At 52.2% G+C, this 13,178-nt stretch overlaps 8 protein-coding genes across 8 annotated transcripts; 3 read left to right on the top strand and 5 right to left on the bottom strand.

Annotated features, from left to right (window-relative positions):
• Window positions 1-154: 154 nt before the first annotated feature.
• On the bottom strand, window positions 155-676 carry PICMEDRAFT_33390 (hypothetical protein; the record flags this gene model as incomplete). Its single annotated transcript, XM_019162819.1, has 1 exon — window positions 155-676. The coding sequence occupies one exon, from the start codon at window positions 674-676 to the stop codon at window positions 155-157; it is 522 nt and encodes a 173-aa protein (XP_019017984.1).
• A 210-nt stretch (window positions 677-886) lies between these two features.
• On the bottom strand, window positions 887-2,066 carry PICMEDRAFT_16679 (hypothetical protein). The gene has a single exon (XM_019161306.1). It carries the CDS (start codon window positions 1,915-1,917, stop codon window positions 952-954), a length of 966 nt encoding a protein of 321 aa, XP_019017983.1. The 5' UTR covers window positions 1,918-2,066; the 3' UTR covers window positions 887-951.
• A 208-nt stretch (window positions 2,067-2,274) lies between these two features.
• Window positions 2,275-4,446, bottom strand: PICMEDRAFT_137959 (hypothetical protein). Its single transcript, XM_019160113.1, has one exon. The coding sequence runs from the start codon at window positions 4,226-4,228 to the stop codon at window positions 2,402-2,404; it is 1,827 nt and encodes a 608-aa protein (XP_019017982.1). The 5' UTR covers window positions 4,229-4,446; the 3' UTR covers window positions 2,275-2,401.
• On the bottom strand, window positions 4,415-5,930 carry PICMEDRAFT_16676 (hypothetical protein). Its single transcript, XM_019161303.1, has 2 exons — window positions 5,882-5,930; window positions 4,415-5,555 (listed from the first exon to the last, which is right to left on the bottom strand). The coding sequence occupies exons 1-2, from the start codon at window positions 5,922-5,924 to the stop codon at window positions 4,657-4,659; spliced, it is 942 nt and encodes a 313-aa protein (XP_019017981.1). The 5' UTR covers window positions 5,925-5,930; the 3' UTR covers window positions 4,415-4,656.
• A 574-nt stretch (window positions 5,931-6,504) lies between these two features.
• PICMEDRAFT_72900 (hypothetical protein) lies at window positions 6,505-7,236 on the top strand (the record flags this gene model as incomplete). Its single annotated transcript, XM_019164324.1, has 1 exon — window positions 6,505-7,236. The coding sequence occupies one exon, from the start codon at window positions 6,505-6,507 to the stop codon at window positions 7,234-7,236; it is 732 nt and encodes a 243-aa protein (XP_019017980.1).
• Window positions 7,237-7,371: 135 nt separating this feature from the next.
• On the bottom strand, window positions 7,372-8,298 carry PICMEDRAFT_22851 (hypothetical protein; the record flags this gene model as incomplete). Its single annotated transcript, XM_019162280.1, has 3 exons — window positions 7,372-7,854; window positions 7,924-8,028; window positions 8,092-8,298. Coding segments are annotated over 3 exons (795 nt in total), but the record flags the coding sequence as incomplete, so codon positions are not given.
• A 336-nt stretch (window positions 8,299-8,634) lies between these two features.
• PICMEDRAFT_25062 (hypothetical protein) lies at window positions 8,635-9,636 on the top strand (the record flags this gene model as incomplete). Its single annotated transcript, XM_019162379.1, has 2 exons — window positions 8,635-9,056; window positions 9,156-9,636. Coding segments are annotated over 2 exons (903 nt in total), but the record flags the coding sequence as incomplete, so codon positions are not given.
• A 437-nt stretch (window positions 9,637-10,073) lies between these two features.
• On the top strand, window positions 10,074-13,154 carry PICMEDRAFT_33461 (hypothetical protein; the record flags this gene model as incomplete). Its single annotated transcript, XM_019162826.1, has 3 exons — window positions 10,074-10,497; window positions 10,552-12,260; window positions 12,300-13,154. 3 exons carry the CDS (start codon window positions 10,074-10,076, stop codon window positions 13,152-13,154), a joined length of 2,988 nt encoding a protein of 995 aa, XP_019017977.1.
• Between the last annotated feature and the right edge of the window lie 24 nt (window positions 13,155-13,178).

Genomic DNA, 13,178 nt, shown 5'->3' with positions numbered 1-13,178 from the left:
ACCCCCACTCCTCCTCTGACCCTTACCCTTTCTCTTTCCCTATATCACCTTTTAATGTTAATGACAATATCATAATTATGCAGGCTCGGCGACATTTTTGTATTGCGTTGGTGGATTATAAAATAGAGCGTTAGTTAAACCGGTTACACACAAATCATAGGGACAAGGAGTTGTCCTCCTCAAGCGTGGACACGATCCACAGAATCGTGCAGCTGAGCATAACGCTGACGTTGGCGCCGACGTTCTCCGTGCCCATCCGGATCGTCGGGTTCTCCGTGTAGCCCTTGATGAGGAACTTGAGCACCAAGATCAAAAAGCTTCCGTTGAAACCAACCGCCAAAAGGCTGAACCCGATGAACAACACAATCCGGGCCTGCCATTGCAGGCTGATGGCCCCCGTGTCAAACCCACCCGTGCTGGCGCTCACCAACTGCACCTTGTCCAACGAGTTCACCACCACCATCCCGAGCGTCGAGCAAATGAACGGGATCCAGTCCACAAACGTGACGTGCACCACCGATGCGTTCCGATTCCGGCTGAAGATCGAGGCGTCGATCATCAACCAGAGACCCAACGCATACAACACCCCGGAGACGTACATTGTCTGTGACCGCAACACGTGGTGGTTCACGTGGAACGGCAAGCTGAACTTGAAAAGACGGTTTGTTTCTGACATGGCTCTTTCTGTTGTTTCTGCTGCTCCTCTCGCCTACCCTCTTGCTTTCTCAACACTGCAATGCCCACCCGAAAGACGTCCTTGCCACCGCTACCTTATCCTTCTACCCGGCTGCTCTACCACCTCTGGAACTCGTCTTTTCTCGTCTCCTATCGGGGCGCGACACGGGACCCGTTGTGGTGGCTGATGGCTGTTCCGGAAGGGTCTGGAGGCTCTGTACGTTTGGCTGAAAAAGGTTGTTTGAGGAAGAATATACAAGAATACAGGATACATGACTAGGTGTGGACGTTCTCCTCAAGGTCCTTTAGCCAGGCAGGCACCACGCTCCAGTTCTCGGGCTGGATGACGCCGTTGAAGGCCAGCGTGCCGCCAACAAGGAGACCGAAGGCCAGCATCTGCAGCCAGTGGAAGGACTCCCAGCCGAGAGCCATGGAGATGAGCCAGACCAGCAGCGTCCGGGAGGTGTCAATGGTGGACCTCGACGTGGAGTTGAGGAGGTAGGTGAGGGAGATGCCGCAGAAGTTGAACAGGCAGATGGAGACCATGATGAGCACGGTGGTGAGAAGGATGACGGGGTTGCCGAACATCTGGCGAAACGCAGCGGCGAGGTCGAAGTAGCCCTGTCCGTAGGCGAGCCAGCCGACGGTCATTGCGGTGGTGGTGAGAGCCACGCCGTAGAGACCCTCGTATCCGACAACCTCCACGGGCTCCACCTTGAGGTACGTCAAGATGTGCTCCTCGACGACAAACTGGACAGCCGTGAGCGTGATCCCGAGGAACACGAGCGTCATGCCGATGACGATGTCAAACGACACGCCTGCCTTCGTGGCGCCGGCGCCGACGCCGTCTGCGTCGCCACCGGAGAGGTACCCGCTGAGACCGACAAGAAACACGCCGAGGAACACGACAAAGAGACTCACCCACTCGAGCTTTGTGATCCGTTTCTGGAGAAACATCACCGACATGAGCCCGACAATCAAGATGATCGAGCCACGCGTCATCTGGTACACGGACACGGGCGTGTACACCAACCCGACGTTCATCAACGTCGTCCCCAGCAAGTCACACATCGACGGAACCGCCATCACCAGCGACTCCCGCAACGTTGGCCGTCTCCGCAACGCCGCCGCTCTGTCGCCCACCGTGGCACCCTCCTCAATGAGCCTGCTGCGTTCATGTTGCCCGCTTGCCGGCTTTGCCAGAAAGCACTTCATCAGCAGCAGAGGTATCCAGCACAACATTTCCCCAGAAAACATCTGCAACGTCTGCAACACGGGCTGGTCGAAATATATCACTTCCCCTACACCGTCGCAGTTCCCCACACACTGCATGTCTTGGTACTTTGTGAGTACCGAGTTCAGAGACCCCGAAACGACTGTTCCGAGCACTATGATTATCGTCTGTTCTGCATGGTTAGTATCCTGTATTCCAAGGTTCCCCCGCTCTTCTGCAGCACGTACCGTATAGTCCATTACCGATTGGTTAGTGCAACAGTAACCTTTTTTTATTTTCAGATCACACCCTCTAGACTCTGGTCCTCAACAGCTCAAACACCCACAAGGTCAAGATCTGGAAGTCCTTCCGTTGCAGCGACACCGAACGAGAAAGTCGGCTGAACAATCGCTGGCTCTCGCTGCGACAAAATAGACATGGCGGGCGGCACAAATGCGGGGGGGACGGGGAAACCAAGAGACGCTTCTTAGCGGGAGTTATCTAGCGGGATGTCTACACATAGAGTTCATTGAAAGGCGTCTTGCCCGTGAATCGCCTTGTACAGCCGTCAGCGATGCACTTGAGCGGGGCCGCGAAGGCCGGGTTCTCGAAGTTTTGGTCCCAAGCAGAGACACGATCGAGACTGGCCGCCGGGTCCTTCTTCGTCTTGTTCAACTCGTCCTTTCGTTGCCGAGCCGTGAGCCCGCGGAACTTCATGATGTTGTTGACACAGCGGCCGCAGTAAATGTGACCACAAGTACCGAAAAACACTTTTTTAGATAGGTCGACTTCAATCTTTGTAAAGCGGGTCCACGCTTTCCAAGGTGATATGAACCCTTCTCGCACGAGTCGCTTCACAGCCTTTTCTCTGTCCTCTGCACCTTCTCCAAAGCAGTTCTCCGGAATTCCCTGCAAAAGGGTGACACCGCACAAGAGACAGACGTCCGTCTGGCCTTGTTCGCCTAAGTTGTTGCTAAACTTCATTCGCTGTCGGAGATCCACACGAGCCTCCTTGGCCTTCTTGTTCTTCTCTGTCGTGGCAATAGTGTTTCTCATCTGTATTCTCTGGTTCTCCCGCTCCTCGTCCCGGTTCTGAAGAATCCGCATGACGTTAGCCGGCACGTTGCTGCCGTCACCGTTCTCCATCTCGCCATTGCCACCACCGTCGCCGCCACCACTTATCCACGGAAACCCCCCGACGTCCTGGAAAACTGTGCTGTCGTCTCGGAAACCGAGAGAGTGGAGAAATCTGTACATGTTGGAGTATGCCTGCAGACCCTCCAGCGAGAGGATCGGGTGATTTCTGGGCCTCCCGTTCACCGTCACGTTCTGAAGCTCGTGTCCGGCACGCACACTGCTTCTCTGCGGCCTCCTTCGGACACGGTCTGCAACAGTGTTCCCTGCTGCGTCCCGGGCTCTTCGATTGGCCTCAAGCTGCCGCTGTCGTAACGTATGCTGGCTGGGCGTCGCCCTCCTGTTGGAACGGACCAGACCCAGAAACCCTGAGCTGCCCGGTGTTCTTGCACCGAACCTTCCCATGGTGGCTCTTGATCGGTTGCCGGCACTTCTGATCTCACTTGAGGTCGTGGTGGGCACAAACAACGGCCCCGATGGGGTGTGGAGCTCGTAGCCGGGAGCCGATCGGAGTATTTGTAGGTCTGGAAGCTCCCGCTCTCCAACGAACTGGATGTCATCGTCCATCTCATGGGTGGATGGCGCATTCTCACGCTGTTGTTGCTGATTGATGAGGTGTTGCAAGTGCTGCTGCTGAGCACTCAGGGCGTTTCTGATCGACGTCTGGTCTGCTGAGAGAGCCATCCGTACTCGAGGGGAGGTGGACCCAGAGACCTCTGTATCTGAGTGGAATCCTGGGTCATCAAGTCCGTTCCGTTCTATGCTCTCGAGGTCCTCTGCGTCTGACGTTATCAAAATCGGCCCGTCGTCCTGGATGTGGGTGTTTGGGTTGGTGTAGAACCCCGACACAGCCTCCTGCGAGGCATGAAGGTCTATCACTATTGGGTCATCGATGTTCGAGGAGGCACCAGAACCTGCGGTGGCGTTTGCACCCTGGCTGGTGCCTGTGCTTGTGCTCGTCCTCGGTCCATCTCCATGTCGGTTTCTCCTCTGCTGTCGTTGCTGGCGGAGCCTCTGGCGTTCGTTCTCCGTTCTAAGTCGCCTCCGCTGCCGGGAGTGTTGGTTCTGCAGCTGCTCAGCTATGCCTGTGTTGGCCGAAGACGCAGAAGTGATCTGGATGTCGTCGTTGTCGTCGTTATCAACAACACCGCCATTTCCATGGCTATCTTGCCCTTGGTTCTCGAGCGTGGAAGATCGGGATAACATCGCCGATCAGTCCCAGACAAATCTGTGGGTGTGGATGTCTTTCTGTACGGGTGTCTCTTTCTCTGACACTCGAATTCCCTGTGTTGAAGGACCAGCAGGGCGGAAGAAAGGGAAAAGAAAGCTCTGCAGGCCAGTGCCACCACAGTGGATCCGTGCATTCCAAATTTTTATCTCGGACTCTCAGCGCACGGTTTCGAAACATGTTCGCTGCCCAATGAGATAGGAAGCAAGAGGTTGACGAAGCTACGGATGGATGGGCAGTTACTATATGAAACAAACGTACTATTGATATAAAAAAGATGGGGGTAATGTATATTTATAGAAGAGGAAGAAGAAATTAGTAGTAAATGGAGGGGGGAGGGAACAAAAAGGGAAAGGAAAGTAGTCTAGTTGTAAGTAGCAAGCGAGATGAAACTGTGTTTGGGGAATTACAAACCACTTCTCTTATACACACCGACGACGATACAATGGTCTCTCTCGTAAGGTTCCAAGGTCAATTGTTCTAAAGGCTTGATTCTCTCTTCTCTCATCTTCTGGACTTCTCTGGCGAAAACGGTTTCTGCGTCAACGGTGGAGTCGATACAGTTTGCCTTGATGGAGATGACAACTCCACCGCCGTCTTTCAAGAACATGTGGGAGTTTAATGCGATAATTCTGGCTTGATCAGGCTGCGCAACATCCGCAAAGACGACGTCGACCATGCCGACAAGCATACGGTACTTCTGAGGGTGTCTGGCGTCCTCGACGATAGGAATCACGTTTGGTCTCTTCTTGGCCATGGAGATCAACTCACGACCTGGTCTGTGAGAGAACTCGACGGCGTAAACCAATCCTTCTGGGCCGACAATGTCGGAGACGTGCGACACAGAGGTACCGGACGCAGCACCGAGGTAGAGCACCTTGGCGCCTGGCTTGATGAATATCTGGTCAAGACCACCCATGATACCGGCAGCAAGCTTCGATCTGAAAGGGTTCCAGACACGGTACTCGACCTTGGTGGCTGGGACGCTTGGGTCTTTGGAAGGCTCCTCGACAGTGACTCTCTTTTCACCGTAGACTGACTCTCCTGGCGCAACGTTCTTGGTCACAAGCAAGTCCTCCTTGCCTCTGGCGATGTAGACACCGTCGTGTCTGTGGGGTTCGATCACAACCTTGGCACCACCGCTAGCGCCGCCTCTGGCACCGCCTCTGCCGCCTCTTGGTGCACCTCTACCGCCTCTGGCGCCACCTCTTGGGGCGCCTCTGCCACCACCTCTGGAGAAACCTCCTCTGCCACCACCTCTGGAGAAGCCTCCTCTTGATCCGCCTCTAGATGATCCGCCACGGCCTATAGCAAAAAGAAAAAAACGAAAAAGGGAAGAATGCGTTGTTAGTAAGCTGTTGTGTGTTTCATCAAACGGAACACTTCACGTGGTTGTTGCAGACAGAACATGTCCATAGCAAATATGCGTTGCTGTGCAATCTGCCTGCACCGGGAAACATTGCATCGAACACCGGCATCCATTGACGCCTGCTGCTGCCAGCACCGGTTTTCTCAAACTCTCTGCCGCTGTTCTGCTGGCCAATGCCTCTGCCTAAATCGATGCAATCTCTGCCATGTCCTTGTCCTGTGTTCTCACGCAAGTCATTTCTGTGTTGGGGGGGAATACATACCACCTCTGGAGCCGCCTCTGCCGCCTCTTTGTACGAAAGCCATTATTGTACTAGTATCTGTGTATGTGTCTTTTGTCTAAGGCCTGCTGGTACTGACTTTTCTAAGCGGAGGGGTCCGAACCAGAAGAAGATCTTTGCACCTCTTGATGTGTTGTACAAGGGTAGTAGAAATATTATTTTTTTGGCCTGGAGGAAAAATTTTTCAAAATGGAAAAAAACCAGAAAAAAGCGAAAAAGGAGCAAAAACGGGAAAAAGAAGAAAAAACGGGGGAAAAAAGCTTTCTTCCTGCCTGGGTGGTTACGTAAGCAGAAAAGGCCGATCGACTTAAAAGTTACGTAATCACTTTGAATTTGATTACATAAGCACCACAAGACTATCGACCCAATGGATTACGTAATTGAAATGCGGCCAAATATCTCCTATTTGGCTCGGCGATCTGCGAAAAACGGTTATTTTCCGTTATCAGCAGTAGAGGGGTGTTGATATCTTGACGTTGACGTTGGCTTCGACGCAGGCCGGGGCTATGTCAGGCAAAAGCTGACAAGCAAGGCCACTCTCTTCTGTGCCAGACCAGCTACAGCTAGCTACACCCCCGTCCGTGTCCATGTCCGTGTCCACGTCGATGTCCGCCACCAAGGACGCCATTGCCAGGTGCAACTCCCGCTACTGCGAGCAGTTGCAGGCCAGACCGCTCACGACGAAGGCCGTGACGTTGGCGTTTTTTGCGCTGCTGAACGAGCAGCTTGCATCGTTCTTTGCCGGCGACATCAAGCAGCTCAGGCTGCAGATCCCCGGCAGCAAGCGACAGCTCGCCGTGCCCCACACGGTGACGTCCCGGGTCCCCCTCATGGGGCTCTTTGCCCTGCTCGTGAACGCTCCGCTCACCCACTACGGCTACCGCATCATCCAGAAGCTCGTGCCCTCCCCGCTGACCCCTCGCAAGCGGCTACTGCAGATCCTGCTCTCCACAGGCATCATCACACCCGTGTTCTGCGCCTGCTTCGTCTCGTGGGTGGGCCTCATCAACAACCTGGCGAAAATCAGAGACCGGTTCCAAAACGACAAGACCGCGTGCCTTCTCGCCAGAGTGCACCACACCCTCGGCTTTGTCTCCACCATCATCGCCTCCTCCTTGAAGGCGAGCTTCGTCAAGGTTGCGTCCACGTCCGTCGTGACCAGCCCCGTCTTCATGGTCTTGGCGCAGAAGTTCGTCATCCCCGAGGGGTGGGCCGTCTTCTTCGCTTTCTGCTACTTCATCGTCGGCACCTACAACAACACAAGGGTGAAGCTTGAGCAGAAGAGACAGCAAAAGAAAGACCAGCACACAGAGCCCTCCGAAAAGAAAGAGTCCTAATCTGCCAGTCAGCCTCCACCCCCATATTTTGTGTATTTTTCCGCCATTTTGCGTTTTTCCGATACATGCTATCTACATTCCTACTCTAGAGCACCTCCAATACATTCATTCTTCGTTCTGTTCTTCGTTCTGGCCCATCTTACGTGGCGGCAACACCTCTTCGAAGGCCTTCTTCCAGTCCTTGTACTCACACCATTTCAAGAGCAACTCAACCACATGCGCCGTAGTCAACACTTTGCGGCCGCTGAGCTTGATGTACTCGTCGATAGGCAACCGGCGAATACGAATGTTGTGCCCAAGCGACTCTGCTGTCGTTTTGCACAGGTTCTTGTGACGCCCCTTGTCCACTATCCCGCCGACAACGTATATCTCTCCCGCCTTGAGCTCAGTAATCACGTCCTCTGTGTCCGCAGATAGATACACCACGTTCGAGTAATCCTGGTCTCCCACGGAATTGTCGCCGTTCCATCTGTCAAGTACAGTCTGCAAACTGGTCTCCTTAAACTGTGCACACTCTGGATCCCACTTCTGGTAGTCTGGTAACACACTCTCAAATCTCTGCTTGAGTCTCTTGTCTAGACCGCTGATGACCAGTTTTGCTGCAGGCGCAATGTCCATCTCCTTACGCTCACCGTCTGCTCCGCTCTCCTTCTGCTTCTCAACCTCCTTCGCATAGTATGCTTTCACAGCCTGTCTGTTAGACGAATATGCTCTCGTGATCTGCGAGCTCAAACTGACAACCTCCTTCTCATTCATGTAGTCATCGTAGCCACAGTCTATCACTACACCGATCTTCTTCGATGCGTCCATTGGCGGAACCTCAATGACATTCTCACCGTCCTCTCCAACCTGCACGGTTTTCACAATCTTGTTTTTGTTTCTAGGTTTCACAAGATGCTCGTATGGCTCACCGTTGGCTTTCAACTTGCTGATCTCCTCCCGGCGCTCAGCGTCTCTGTCCTTTCGTAGCTGCTTGCGGTGTTCTCGGTATTCTGCCTTGGTTTCCTCGTGTCTCTGTCTTCGTAGCAACTTCTTGTACGCGGACTTCGTCATTCCCTCGGGAGGAACCAACTTCTCCCCCGGTTTCCTTGTCTCTGCATTTCCGCTCATGCTAGTCTGTTTTACTGTTCCAAAGGCCTCGAATACTCTGCTTGCCAACCTCTATCGTCCGCTATTTCAATCCCCCTCTTGTCCTCTTCCTTGAAGTTTAGGCTTCCCCAGATTATTCTCTCCGGCTTCTTCGTCGCTGAAAAATTTTAAATTCTGAGGCATGTAAGAAAAAAATGACAGTCATGAACTCCTCCTTCAGGGACAAGAAGAGAACTCTTCTCATCCACCCTGCGCTCTACCTACTCTCCTGCCCTCCAAACATAGCTACATCTGGTACCAGTAGCAGCCATGGCACCTCCACCCACACCGTTTATTGACGCCCAGGCTGTTTCCGGCATCACTGGTTCGATATCCATCGCATGCTGGATTATCGTCTTTGCTCCACAAATCTACCAGAACTTTGCACGTCGCAGTGCAGATGGGCTTTCCCTTCTTTTTGTTGTGCTCTGGCTTCTTGGAGACATCTTTAACGTCATAGGGGCGGTCCTCCAGGGCGTGCTTCCGACGATGATCATCCTTGCAATCTACTATACCCTTGCTGATATCGTTCTCTTATGGCAATGTCTGTACTACAGACACGGCAGCGGGAAAAAGGTGGACCCTATCCACTTGTCACCTGCAAACCCTCTCAACAGCGAGGCGGAGCCTCTTCTTGAGTCGGTGATGTCCAACGAACACCACCACCATCACCACCACCATCGCCACGAGGAGTTCGACCCAGATTCTGCCTCCGAGGTGGTCATGGAGTCCGACAACATCGAAAATCCAGCGACCTACAACGACATAAATGGCTCTACCCCTCATGTGAGTGGAGCTGCAAATGGCTCTAACGAGGCAGACGAAGATAGCCGCTCGTCGTGCTCTTCTGCATCGTCTGTGGCTGGTTCTGACTTGACCTACAACTTGATAATGGTATCTCTCGTCATCATAGCAGGCCTAGGAGGGTGGTATTTTGGCGGCTCCGGAAAGGGCTCCGACGATCCACCAAAGGGCGACGACGGCTTGGAGTTTAACCCGCTTGCACAGACTTTCGGCTGGCTATGCGCTATACTATACCTCGGCTCGAGAATACCTCAGATCTTGTTGAACTTCGAACGTAAGTCCTGCGACGGAATCTCCTTCTTGTTTTTTTTGTTTGCGTGTTTGGGTAACGTCACCTACGTTGTGTCCATTCTTGCCGTCTCCACGGGCAGAAACTATCTTCTGGTGAACTCCTCGTGGTTGATCGGTAGTTTTGGTACTTTAGCAGAGGATTTCATCATTTTCTGCCAGTTCTTCATGTACAACAAAGGTGTTGCTGACATTGAGGATGACGAAGAGGACAGTGAAGACTTTGGCTCCAGTGTTGGAGACAACGTGTAAAAACCACCACAACTTTATCTTTACTTCACTCTTTCATTTCCCCATTTCAAAAAGAACCCCTCCCCCTTCCCCCCCCTTTTAGATCATCAAAAAGTCTACAGCCCCTACTTTTACTTGTATTTCTTGTTTCATCCTCTTGCGTTTCACTACTCTCTTGGTTTTCTATGTGCACGGACACTTTTCTGTATAATAAGTATCGCATAATACATACACGTCTTTTGCAACTTTACAACGCGTCGCGTGTCCACCAGAGAAGAGGTCCTCGTTTGCCATTTTCTTGTCCTTTTCTACTGGCATTTCTTCTGTTTTGTTCGGCACCTTTTACAATAGCAGTTCTGTGATAGAGACCGATAGCTACTGAAAACATGTCCGCAAATGTTTACACCGAAGAAACGGAATCGCAACCGTCAATTTACCGCTCATACTTGCGTTTGGCCCCCACCCAGCAGAGGACCGTACGTGCGTTGGTCAGGAGTGGGAGTAAGTCGTCTTCATACTACACATTGTTCGACGAAGACGCAATATTAGCAGCAGAAATAGTGTACTCTTCACACTCTGTATTAAAAACGTCTCCATTGATTGCCCATCCAAAGGATTTGGACAAGAAAGTGTGTGTCCAGTACTTGCCGCTGTCCGAGCAGATTTTTTCCTCTTTGCTACAGACTCTAATTCTAAATAAAAACTACAAGGTGGAAATCCATACAGTAGAGGATGGGAAAAATAGCACATGGAAATTATTGAGATCGGCATCCCCGGGCCATTTGGATGAGATCGAAGACTTAATTTTTGGTAACGCCAATGACGAGAGCAATTCTGAAGGAATCAACTCCAACCTTGAAATAGCATCGTCGTCGATCATTGGTGCACTGAAGCTGATTTCTTCTGCGAAGGAAGGTAAAAAAGTCGGATTGGCATTTTATGATCCAAATTTGAAATTCCTGGGTCTTTCGGAGTACCCGGACACGGATTTGTTTTCGAATACTGAATCGATTTTGATCCAGCTCGGTATCAAAGAGTGCATAATCCAATCTTCTCCAAATCAAACGGCATCGAAAGATCCTGATTTTGCAAGATTGACTCAGACGATAGATAGATGTGATATCCTAATCACCCAGCTGCCATCGTCGTCTTTCAACTCTAACAATTCTGACCAGGACTTGGTAACACTTACCAACAACGAGCATATTCTAGCCACCTCCGAGCTTGCATCAATGACGACAGCTTTGGCATCGTCTAATGCGCTAATACTATACTTGGGTCTCTTGGGAAACGATTCCATCAGGGGTTCCATTAGTGTGGGCAAATATGATCTTGACAAATACATGAGATTGGATGCTGCTGCTGTACGTGCGTTGAACTTGTTCCCAAGCGGTCTAGAAAACACATCTACGGTTGTCAATACCACCGGCATCTCTTCTGCACCTACGTCGATTTTCCAACTTCTCAACCACTGTAAAACGTCTGGAGGTTCTAGGCTATTGTCACAGTGGATAAAGCAGCCTCTAGTAGATGTCAAAGAGATTGATGATCGCCACCTTCTTGTCGAATGGTTTGTTCAGAACCCAGGATTGCTCGGCAATATCAGAAGCAACTTTTTGACGCATGTTCCCGATGTCTCGAGATTGTTGAGAAAGCTTTCGGGGAAAAGATATTCAGGCCTCGATGAAGTTGTGCGTTTGTATCAATTGGTTAAGAAGTTAGATGAAGGTTGCACCATTCTGTTGGAAGGGCTCGAGGAGCTACAAACAGCTGACGAAGACAAGAAAAAGAGGGTATCAGAACTAGTCAACTTTTTTTGGTTAGATGGATTGTACGAGCACATGAAGGTTTTGGGTAAGTTTGCAGATATGGTGGAGCAAACTGTAGATTTGGATTCCCTTGCGAATGCCACGTCTGCAGCGTCTGCTTCCTCCTTGATCCAGATCAATCCACAATACGACAAAAGACTTATGGAACTGCAGGAAGAGCGTGAAAAGATCGAGCAAGAAATGCATGTTTTACACGAGAATGCAGCTATTGATTTGGGTATGGAACTAGACAAAAAGCTCAAGCTGGAGCAGAACGTCAACCACGGTTGGTGTTTCAGACTCACGAGGAACGATGCAGGGGTTCTACGTGGGAAATCGAGCTCATCAAAGAGCAAGAATCCTTCGTCGTCACAATATCAAGAGCTACAGACAGTCAAGGCCGGGGTCTTTTTCACTACCGTGGAGCTCTCGTCGCTGTCTTCTGAGTTTACGAGGATCATGAATGCGTATGCATCCCAACAGTCTGCGATTGTCTCCGAGATTCGGTCGATCACTGCTACGTACATTCCAATATTCACCAAGCTCTCGACAGTGCTCGACAAGCTTGACGTGATCTCCTCCTTTGCTGTGGTTGCCACGTGTGCTCCCGTGGAGTACATCAAGCCGGCGAAGGTTTGGGGCCTCGAGGAGCAGGGGAGACAGATGCGGATATCGCAGGGGAGACACCCGTGCTTGGAGGTGACCGAGGGTATTTCGTTCATTCCAAACGACTACGTTTTGGGTCCAGCTCAGGAGAAGGGGAAGGTCACTTGCGAGAACGGCGACGTGTGGGACTCGGGCAAGGATTTCTACCTGATCACGGGGCCGAATATGGGCGGAAAGTCGACATACATCCGGACGCTTGGAGTTGTCTGTTTGATGAACCAGATCGGTAGCTTTGTACCGTGCTCGGAGTCCTCTGAACTAGCCATTGTCGATGCGATCCACGCCCGGGTCGGGGCGTCGGACTCGCAGTTGAAGGGTGTCTCGACCTTCATGGCGGAGATGCTCGAGATGTCGTCGATCATAGCGTCTGCACACAAGGGCAGTCTTGTCATCGTCGACGAGTTGGGCCGGGGCACGAGCACGTACGACGGCTTTGGGCTTGCGTGGGCAATCAGCGAGCACCTGGCGAAGAGCATCAAGTCGTGGACGCTCTTTGCGACGCACTTCCACGAGCTGACTGCTCTGGCGAACGAGTATGAGAACGTCGGCAACCTCCACGTCATTGCGCACGTCGACGAGGCCGCCCCAGAGAAGGACGCCCGCGAGACAGAGGACAACGTCACGTTGTTGTACAAGGTCGAGCCTGGCATCAGCGACCAGTCCTTCGGCATCCACGTTGCCGAGCTTGTCAAGTTCCCACAGAAGATCATCAACATGGCCAAGCGCAAGGCGTACGAGCTCGACGAGGACGCCGGCGACCAAGCTGCCGACGCGGCTAAAAGGCCCCGCTACAGCAAGGAGGAGTACGCACAGGGAAAGGAGCTGCTCAAGAAGATTCTCAAGGAGTGGAAGAAGCAGGTGCTTGACGCCGGCGGTCTTGAGAGCGTCGACAGCGCCGCCGCCGTGCGCATACTCCACGACCTCACCACTACGGGCGAGTACGCCGCCGCAGTTGCTGCCAGCGATGTTCTCCGCGACACCATGCGTCTCTGAGTGCTCCCTATAGCCCTAACGCCC

Source organism: Pichia membranifaciens (genome assembly GCF_001661235.1).
Source record: "Pichia membranifaciens NRRL Y-2026 unplaced genomic scaffold PICMEscaffold_3, whole genome shotgun sequence".
Classification (NCBI taxonomy): Eukaryota; Fungi; Ascomycota; class Pichiomycetes; order Pichiales; family Pichiaceae; genus Pichia; species Pichia membranifaciens.
Note: the sequence above shows the minus strand (reverse complement) of the source record. Positions and strands in the feature narration are given on the sequence as shown.

Coding starts and splice junctions, on each gene's coding strand:
- PICMEDRAFT_16679 (XM_019161306.1), bottom strand. CDS start 1,917: ATGTTGTGCTGGATACCTCTGCTGCTGATGAAGTGCTTTCTGGCAAAG.
- PICMEDRAFT_137959 (XM_019160113.1), bottom strand. CDS start 4,228: ATGTTATCCCGATCTTCCACGCTCGAGAACCAAGGGCAAGATAGCCAT.
- PICMEDRAFT_16676 (XM_019161303.1), bottom strand. CDS start 5,924: ATGGCTTTCGTACAAAGAGGCGGCAGAGGCGGCTCCAGAGGTG. Junction 5,556..5,881: donor CAGAGGCGGCTCCAGAGGTG/GTATGTATTCCC, acceptor TTTTTGCTATAG/GCCGTGGCGGATCATCTAGA.